Source organism: Sinocyclocheilus anshuiensis, unplaced genomic scaffold, assembly GCF_001515605.1.
Source record: "Sinocyclocheilus anshuiensis isolate Anshui unplaced genomic scaffold, SAMN03320099.WGS_v1.1 scaffold326, whole genome shotgun sequence".
NCBI lineage: Eukaryota > Metazoa > Chordata > Actinopteri > Cypriniformes > Cyprinidae > Sinocyclocheilus > Sinocyclocheilus anshuiensis.
The window spans coordinates 580,534-590,727 of record NW_015546098.1 but is presented as its reverse complement, the minus strand read 5'-3'; the positions used below and the strand labels follow the sequence as shown (position 1 = coordinate 590,727).

At 39.4% G+C, this 10,194-nt stretch overlaps 1 protein-coding gene across 1 annotated transcript in view; it reads left to right on the top strand.

Moving 5' to 3' along the window:
• Positions 1–10,194, top strand: part of LOC107700305 (lipopolysaccharide-responsive and beige-like anchor protein) — a 251,983-nt gene that overhangs the window by 91,548 nt on the left and 150,241 nt on the right. Inside the window, exons 26-30 of the mRNA XM_016501927.1 lie at positions 595–703; positions 1,042–1,147; positions 1,445–1,586; positions 1,703–2,045; positions 9,949–10,124. Coding sequence (XP_016357413.1) covers positions 595–703; positions 1,042–1,147; positions 1,445–1,586; positions 1,703–2,045; positions 9,949–10,124 — 876 coding nt within the window. The remainder of the gene's footprint in view (positions 1–594; positions 704–1,041; positions 1,148–1,444; positions 1,587–1,702; positions 2,046–9,948; positions 10,125–10,194) is intronic.

The following is a 10,194-nucleotide window of genomic DNA, read 5'->3' as shown; positions in this document are numbered from 1 at the left end:
TATATTTATTTAACTTTTAGTCTATTTATACAAAATTGTATAATTAGTATAATTTTTTTGCCAATTTATTGAAATATTTTTAGAGATTACAATAAATGTTTTCTATTTTAATATATTTCAAAATTACAATTTTATTTTATTTTATTTCAAATATACATTTTTCCAACATTGTAAAAGGTTTATGTTAAAGGTTTTATATGCACCTAATAGCGCACATTTATATAGGTTAAATGTTTAAACTAACATTGTGTTATGCTTTAAGTATTTTATATCTATAGATTTTATTTCGGCAAGTCGTAATTACAACATTGTATGATATTGTCTCATATGATGCTCATAATAGAAATGCACATAATCTTCCAAAAAGTCTACTTATGGCTTCAGTTTTCACTGGTTTCACTCATAAGATGGTATTTTAAGCCCTTTTTCATTGTCATGCAACGACCTTCTCATATGTCATGTTTCCTTTAGTCTATATATCTTTTCGTTCTAGTACCCTTTCATCTCTGTGACGTTGTCTTCTCAGTATTTCTACCTCTCAGTTGCACTCTCTCTCTATCTGTCCCTCTCTCACACGCTCTCTCTCCTCCTCAGTGTGCGCGATGGCTGTGAGAAACTGTCTGGAATGTCTCTCTCTCTCTCTCTCTCTCTCTCTCTCTCTCTCTCTCTCTCTCTCTCTCTCTTTCTCTCTACTGTCCAGATGGTAATTTTAAATAGAATCCTTAAATAGAATCCTTTTGCTCAAAATGGTCCATGGTTTGATTCTTACAGTTCCAGTAAAAAAATAAACCCCTTTTCTTCCTTAATGTGTCGTGTAACTTACACTCCACACTCACACCTTATCTATTATTTAGAATCTTAGCAAAACTGTTACATTAGCGCCTCTGTGCCTCAGCGCTGTCTAAATGTGGAACAGCAAACAAAAGTCTCCCTAGTTTTTTTACTAAATCCAACTGATATCGTGTGTTGGAGCAGTGGGAGCATTTAAAAAAAAAAAAAATAGTTCTGAGACTGAGACTCTGTAAACTGTGTGTTGCAGAGTCCTGTGGACATTGTGACAGGAGGGATGTCTCCTATCAGAGATTTAGACCGGCTTCTGCAGGACATGGACATCAATCGTCTCCGTGCTGTAGTGTTCAGAGACATAGTGAGTCTCTCCATACTCTTATTCAACTAACACATCCCTCGCTGGCTCTGATCTGCCACTCATTCAGCTAATGTCTCTTTTATTTTCTATAGTGCAGTCAAACAGTGTTTCATTTGAAATAATTTTTGTATTAATGTAAAGGTCTTTACTGTTACTTTTGATCAATTTAATGCATCCTTGCTGAATACAAGTATTTATTTATTTCTTTCAAAAAACTGATCCCAAACTTTTGAACAGTAGTGTGGTTAATTTTTTACAATACTCTTAACATTTGTTTTGTTGTGTGCTGTGCTTTAGGAGGACAGTAAACAGGCTCAGTTCCTGGCCCTGGCAGTGGTCTACTTCATCTCTGTACTCATGGTATCCAAATATCGAGACATCCTTGAGCCACACAATGACAAAAGACATGCCCAGCGCTCACAGTCTGTCAGAAGCACAGGTGACCACCTGAACCCACACACATCACTGCTGCAAGATTGAACCCACAGAACCTACAGACCAGATACACACGTATTCAGTTTTTTGAGCAGTGGACTGTTGTGTTGTTTTTTGCAGAGAGTGTTCAGTCTGATCTTGAGAACGGTTTGTCTCATCATCGAGAATCTAGTATTGAGGATGCGAAAACCTCAGTCATCCCCAGTGATGCCGAGACACGGACCGGCCCGGATGCTGTATCTGAAGCCCTGTCTACTTTGTCCTCTGAAGTCAGGAGAGGTCAGGAGGTCACTGATAGAGACAGCAAAGGAAAAAACGTCAATGTCAAGGATATTCTGAGAAGTCTGGTTGGTGCTCCCTCTGATGAAATTATGGTGGACCCTAGCCTTATACCGCCCGGGTTTCTGGGTGCAGTGGGCGATGCTTCCCGTGACCAGTCCGTCCAGTTTCACTCCTTTGACAGGTGAGTGGACAATCAGAATTTATAGTTCATTGGCCAATCCGTGCACACAGATGTAAGTGCTTTGCTAGAGGCTTTGCTTGTTCTCTCTCGCCACACATCATGTAAAAAACAAAACATGTTTTCTCTTTGAGTGTGCTATGGCAGCGGTCTGTGTGCTTTTTATGATGGACACCCCTGCAGAGCACCTGACTTCTGCTTTGGAAGTGTGCCGTTCTACACAAACAAACAGCCTTACAAAAGCAGAGCCCATCAAAACGGGCCCCAGGAGATGCATACACATACACTTGCCCATTCCTCCACCAGTGGACTTGTGTCTGTGTTTGCTGGTTGATGTGTGTGTGTTAGGGCAGAAATGGTTATTGTAAAGAAAAAAAAACGAACACTTCATAGCCTATGTAAATTAATGTATAGATTAATCCTCATTAAAGTTAGAAAAGTTATTCAGTCAAAAGCAGTGAGTTTTTTTTGTTTTTTGTTTCACATTAACGGCAGCAGCAGGTGTATTAGGCTGCTGTCACTTTAAGACATAATGCATGATTCCAATATGCTGATACACATGCATTTTCTTTCTGAACTGTGCTTTTTAATATTTTAGTGAAAACTATGATACAACCATGATTTTTTGATGAATAGAAAGTTTTACAAAGCTCATCGGTCTGAAAAGCGAGGTGTGCTCTGATTGGCCAGCTATCCAGTGCGTTGTGATTGGCCGAATACCTCAAGCGTGTGACGGAAATGTTACGCCCCTTACATATTGTGATGCCGTGTCCCGGCCAGAGCGACGATTCAAAAACATTAAAATCCATTATAAACAAGGCATTTGTTGTATCCAGTGGGAACATAATTACTGATTATAATGACTTATACTTTCTTTTTACACATATCGCTTTCACAACGAAACACACGGCGGCCTTGAGTGAGCGGAGGCCTAGGGTGAGCGGCGGCGGGCGGGCTTGCGGCAACCACACGTGACGACCCCGGGCTGGACTCCGCTTCGTCCACGGTGAAAGCCGATCCGGCGATCCACAGCGTGAAGTTGATGTATTTCCTCAGCGACCAGCACGGATCAGCTCCAGGCATGACGAAGCGGATATCGTCCTCTTTTGGAAGGCCAAACAAAGTAGTTTCGCTTTCACAACGAAACACAGCGCCTTCACGACATGGCGGCGGCAGCAACAACAATACGAAAGCGAGAATAGAAGTTACGCCTTCTTTCTTTGTGTGAACATTTGGGCGGCGTTATGCAAATCTTCCCACATCGTGACATAGACATGTGGGGGCGTGTTAGAACGAGCCGTTTTAGGTAGGCGTGGTTGACTCTTAACTTTTATAAAGAATATCTCTTTGGATTTGAGACTTTAGTCTTTGCAACTTTACAGATCTTCTTTATGTACCAAGAGCTTGTAACACTCCAAAGAGAAAGGAAAAATTGAAATCGCATCATATGACCCCTTTAAAACAGGAATCTTTCATAACATTATACATAGCTTTACTGTCACTTTTGATCAATTAAGTGAATTCTTGCTGAATATAATTATTAATTTCTTTAAAAATCTTACTGACCCCAGTCATTTGAATAGATTTTGTGTACATAAGTGGCAGATGTCAGATTGCATGCGCACCAATTCTAAACGTTTTGTGTCTTTTGGGATGTTTTTTATTCCTTTGCATTGCTGTCTGTTGTTTAAGGAGTGTAGTGTAACTGCTGCTCCATGGTGAGGGTGGGGTGCATTGGGAAACAAGATCCATTGCTATGTGTTGGCGGACGTCTGCACTGTCTGGTTTTTATTTGCTGCATTGTCTGTGCATAAGTCTGACATAACCAGAGAGGGTTTATTATAAAAAAGAAAGAAAGAAAAAAGGGAGATTTTGCTTTTGTGTTGGAAGTTGAAAGCAGTATGTCATGCCATCTTCTTTCTGTTTACCTCCTGCTCTCTCACATCTCTTCTCCTTTCTATGTCTTCTGGGCATCTGTGAGACATCCCTCTGATCTGGCCTTGTGTTTTATCTGAGGAATGCTCTGTCAGGTATCACAGCGCTGCTGGTATCAGGACAGGGATTATGCTGGCTCCTGCAAAGCTCCCAGCAGTCACTGCAGCTCTCTTCTGCCGTTAGCTTTTCTTAGAGGACTTGGTCCTCCATCAGGTCTTCAGTCAAACCAAGCTTTTCTTAAGGCCTGTTTACACCAACACAAATGTTTGGCACAAAAATGTGGTCTGTTTTTCGCATGCGATTTGTCTTTTCAGACCAAGGTGTGAAAAAAACGGCAGAAGAGTTGAATGAAAATGCAAATTCACTCTCTGGACAGTAGGTGGCGCTTATAGACAAGCAGAAATACTTATAAAAGTATAAGTCAAATAGTATTTACATGTCTTCAAACAGCGTTCAGATTTTTTTTTTGCTGTGGTGTTCATGGTTTGTGATGTGCAGGTTAAGATTCTCCCCAGCTATTCATTGTCGTTTAGCAAACTCCACCAAGCAAGCTTTATGTACAGTAAAAGCAGTGGCTCTGGGAATATAAATAAAAGCGTAAATCTGATTGGTTGGCTAATTTTTCCGCAGTTCGATGGTGAAGACAGAACATCTCTGTACAAAAAAAATCTGTATCGTTGACTGAATGTGAATGTTTGTGTTGGTCTGAACGGACACATTACCAGCTGTTGATTAAAATTAAAATATTTTCGCATCAGATTTTCCCACCAAATATTCGTCTTTTTCAGTTTTTTAAATTTTTTTTCAATATTAGTATTTCAAGATCAAATTGATCTGAACGTATGTTTTACGTACTATAACGTTTTTTTTTTAGCTTTCCATTTTTAATCAACCTAAAAATTGGCCTTCAAAATTTACTTTAAGATGAAATTATTTTTACATTAATTTTGAATAAATAATTTTTCAAAAGATTTTTCAAATATAGATGCAGTCTTCTACATAATATGAGGTTATTAAAAAGAATAATCAAAATGCTGCTTAAAGCCGTTTTAAATGAAGTGTAATGTCACCTGGGACATGCCAGCTTCCCAAAAGTATTTCATGTCAACTACCAATTTACCAGAGCGTGAGTGAGCCTCTTATCTCGTCTCAGGATCCCCCGGCGGAGAGGTGCCGAGTTATCTGGATGACTCCAGCTCTGAGTCTGGTGTTCTCCGAGTCCACTTACACACTCATCAACACACACTCACTTGCCCTGTCTGCCGAACATTCTTTCTTTCTTTACTGCTTTCTAGCTATCATTCTGCGTCCCGTTTTTTGTCTCATTTTGATTTGACTATTTTGATATGTTTTCCAAAGCACTCTAGCACCGCACCTATGAATGAGTTACCAAACTAATATTTCAAACTCGGAGCGATGAATACTCCCACTGTTCCCTCTGCAGAAGTCTGATCAGTGTTGCTGCATTTTACTCCATTTATACTATGTATGTACACAGAGCTTCCCTGAAGTTATACTGAAGCATGCATGCTTGCTTAACAAAGTGTATGTTGGAACACCCAGGGTGGTGTGATTGAATACCAGGGGATTTACAAGTGTTATATATGGGGGGAAAAAACAGGGTCTCCCAGATAAACCAGGCCTGGGGTCAAGGGTAAAACAGATGTTAAATTTATTTACTATCAACAACATCCCGATTTCGCCATACGTCTTTCTTACCCCACTCTTGTTTTGACATGAAGTCTGCAAATATTTGCTGATAGGATCCAGAGACCAGTGAATGGTGTCATAATGACTTGTTGGACAAAAATTAGATGTACCCGTGAGTAAATGAATATGGCTGGAGAAAGGGTTAGGATTCTTGACAACAGGTTCTTTGATTTTGACAGCTATGAAAATGCGATGAAAAAGATGCATCATAACAATGATGAAACGGTTTTAATTAAAACCCACTGTTGATGGTATGATGAGCCAAAAAAAAAAAAAAGATTAAAATAATCCAATCATAGTATGCAAGATTTGAAATGTGAAATTATGAACTAAAATGTTGTTTATTTATTTATTTATTTGTTTGATTGCCATTTCAGTTGAAGCAAAATGGACAAAAATTGAATGAATATGTCATGATGAAATATAGACTAAATTTAGAGGCCTTGACTGTTTTCATCCATGACATGAAACTGATATTTTTGGTATCATGTTTGTACCCTAACCTCTAAAGAAGACACAAAGGGATACATTTTAAAAATGTATTTAACTTTATTTGGCTTTTAAATGTATTTAAATTAAAAAAATAAAATAAAACGGCACAGTTTGAAACTTACCACCAGCAAGACTAATTTAAAGCAGCATTTATATGTGAAGAAGCTGATTGTTCAGCCCTTGTTTGTTGAAAATGTCGATCCATGTCCAGTAAGATCAGTTTCTAACACACACATTTCCTCGCACCCGATCTCACATTTGTGCAGATTACGGGAAACATGCTGTTTACATGTCGTGTCCGGGAGTGTTGGTTAAAACTGCTAAATAATTCAGCATCTGGAATCCAAACTCCATGTGGCCTTTCGTCTGGTATAAACCTGGCAGCTCTGATTAATTGACAGCGGTAGTGAGTTGGGGCTAAGTGTGGCTAATGGTGTGCTGAATAATTTACAACCTGCGCCTTTGAGCAGATGGATGCAGCAGCCGTCCACCCCCACCATCCCACCACCGGTCAGCGGTAAACATGCACTTGAGAGAGAACATAAATGCGCTCTAATAGAGTTTTTGGAACAGCGCACTGTTGTTCAGCAAATGCTGATGTCATGAGCTGTGAACCTTCCAGTTTACAAGTTCCTTTCGTTTTCTTGCACTGGATATTTTCGAGTTAAGGAGACATCAGATGTTTAGAAATGGTGTGAGAACACTCTCATTCTCGTGCCTTTGCTCCTAGGCAACTTCCAGCGGGCCGTTTGAAGCGGTCTGTCCTAGACGGCTCTTATCTGATGCTGGCGTAGCTCCTCAGTCTGTAGCGTCTCTGTGGATGTGTTCTGGAGAGGAGCTGGTGACTGCGTAGCATTACCCCTCTGTCAGCACTGATAAACTCAACACTAGCCACTGTGAAAGGCCAGAGCTCTGTCATGGCTTTCAGCTGATATGAACCATTTCCATTTTTACCTCTAGACTATGTAGAATGCAGCAGAGACCCGTGATCATTATGAAAACTTACTGATGTGTTCTTTATCTTTCAAACATTTTTACCATTTGTGATTATGAAAATGTTACCATGGTTACTTGCTGTGTGTTTGATATGTTTCCTCCCTGGTTTACTTCAACATGCATTCTTTTCTTTAATACTAATTTTTTTATAAATAAAATGGTGTTATAACACAAATGAACCTATGATAAACAAATTAAAAAGTGATAAACCTGAAATGCGGATCTAAAAGTCTTGAAGGCGTTCCATGCTTATGTTTGGCACTTGTTGATTTTTTTTACTTTCTTGTCCTCATAAAACAATAAACATGTAAAAAAAAAAAAAAAAAGAAGAAAAAAAAAAAAGAAAAGGTATGTTTGCAATTGCACACCTGAATAAGGTTTATGGCTGTGCAAATGTATATTTTTGGAACGACACGATGAGGAGCATGATGTAGTTCCTGAGCCACCAAAGAAGTAGAATCTAAATGGAAATCGAAAAGTCTGTGGCTAAAACCATTGATGGAGAGAAAACCTGCTCTGCCTGCAATGTATGAATGGTTTCCAAAAAAATAATTCCATGACTGCCCTTTGTTATTTTGAAAAACATGGAAAAGCAACTATAAAAAATTAACTATTGATCTTTTGACTTGATTGTTTTTGTTATTATTATATCACATATACTATCCATACTTCAAAATATCCATATTGCAAAATAAACACCAAAATTATTTTGTGGTCCATACAAGTCCATTCTAGTGTTCAAGTCTTCTAATGCCAGACCAACAAGAGGAACAGACCAAAGTTTAGGTCGTTATTCACTGAAAATCTTCCCCTCCATCGTAGCTCTTAAAGCCCATGTAGAGGCAATTCAGAGAATTGTTTCTAAACACATTATAAATGTTAGAAATGTATTGCTGAAAACACGTTACAAAGACTGTGAACTATGTAGTACTGAATTGTGGAGTTAGACCGTTAAACAGTTTTTCACCATTTTTGTGTTGAGGATTTTTTGGACTGGTCTCGATGACGCACTGGAGCCTCTGAGCTTGCCCCCCCCCCCAACACTAAGAGGTGTGTTCGACTGGAAGCAGCGCTGCGCAGACCGATCGTTGTATGACATCAAGAGAGCAGACGGCTCTTTATGCTTTCGAATCGCTCTCACGGTACTTTGATGTCAAACACCGATCGATCTGCGCAGCGCTGCTTCAAGTCGAACACACCTGATAACTAGAGTGCATTAGCATCAGTGGTTCGCCCGCTCAATCTCAACCGTTAGTTTCTACAGGCTACAGTCTGCTAGCTAGCTATGCCTTCCTCACGTTCTTTATGCTTTCGAATCGCTCTCACGGTACTTTGATGTCAAACTGCGCAGCGCTGCTTCAAGTCGAACACACCTGATAACTAGAGTGCATTAGCATCAGTGGTTCGCCCGCTCAATCTCAACCGTTAGTTTCTACAGGCTACAGTCTGCTAGCTAGCTATGCCTTCCTCACGTAAATGCATATTACCTGGTTGCGATCATTTACAAAACAGCTCGGTCTCCTTATTTAAATTAAGCTGCTAGAGTGAGCATCCATTCAGGTTGTAGCGGTATTTAGAGAGAGAGAGAGAGACGGCAGCTTTCCCGCGAGGGGGGTGTGGTTTCAGCGCAGACAGAGGACGCCCCCAGCATTTAAGAGCAGAGAATACGGCTTATTTTTTCAAGATATTGATAACTTATTTTATTTACTTTGCTTTTTTTTTTTATCAACTCGGAACACATATTTAATATTGCTTTGCATGAACTTTAAGTACAACTCAAGCAAGAGCCTATGACGGTTTGATTTCAGTGGCGTCGATGGCGTCAGACTTTTTTTTTTCCCCTTTTCTTTTTTTTTTCTCTGAATGTGAGCATGGATGAGATACCTTTTAGAGTCTTTTGGTGGAATAGTTCTTAATAGTTTAATAGTTTTTTTTTATTTTGCCCTTTTGTGATAATTATAAACTGTCCTTGTAAAGATGCATGAAGAATCATCAAAATATTTCTCTTTTTAAGTCCCACAGGAAAGAAAAAAAAATTGGGTGAATGAATATTTATATGAAACTAATTTCAAGCATTTAAGCATAAATCGCCAGATCATATCATGAGAAACATACATTCAGCTAAGTGTGTCCAAACGTTAGCCTAATACTGTAAACGGAGCACAACCTTCAAAATGAACTGAAATTTTGAGACATTTTCAGTCCTTTAATCTTTAACTTACCGCAAAACGGCTTGTTTATCAGATAATCACACGACATGACATTGTACAGCGACACACAGTAGCATCTAGAGCATAACACACCGCCAGCTTTAATCAATCATAGAGTTTGGAGCTCTGAGTGACAGGAGCTGGGAGGCCATTGATTGGTCAGAAGATAGATGCTGTCATTATGGAATATTTTGTGTCAGGGAAACAGGGCTCTAATTACACTAACACGGTAAATGGGCTTCTTGTGCTGTGTGAGCTGGGCGGCTTTTTATGCTAAATCACATTATGTGCAGCATATTTAGCCGACATCATCAGTCTGATCATTACAGGGCCGTCGATGGAACCAGAGCTAATGGTTTTTTGACAGAGTACTTGATTCTCTAGCTCTGCGTATTTATCAGAGCATCAGAGTCTGCTTTCCCTCTATTAGAAAATACATTAAAAAGGCTTCACAATCTAATGCAAGCATAAACTTTTTTAAAAGTACACCATTCAACCTACAAAAAAAAAATTATAATAATAATAATGATTGATTAACTGTTGTCTTGGTCATTCTTTTTCAGGAGTGTTGTTGTGGCACCTAAGAAAATGGGTGGGGCTCCCTCACCAGGAATGAGTACAGTCTCCGCAGCTGCATCCGTCCCATCAGCCACTGCTGCATCCTCAGGTGAAACTACAGACAACAGTGTGTCAGTGGTGTCCGCAGGAGAAGCTGTTCAGAGCACAGAGTCCGCCCCAGGTGAGGGTCTTCATGAAAGATCATGTCAATAACTACACCTTGCCAAATTACAAAGCTATATAGAGTTCTA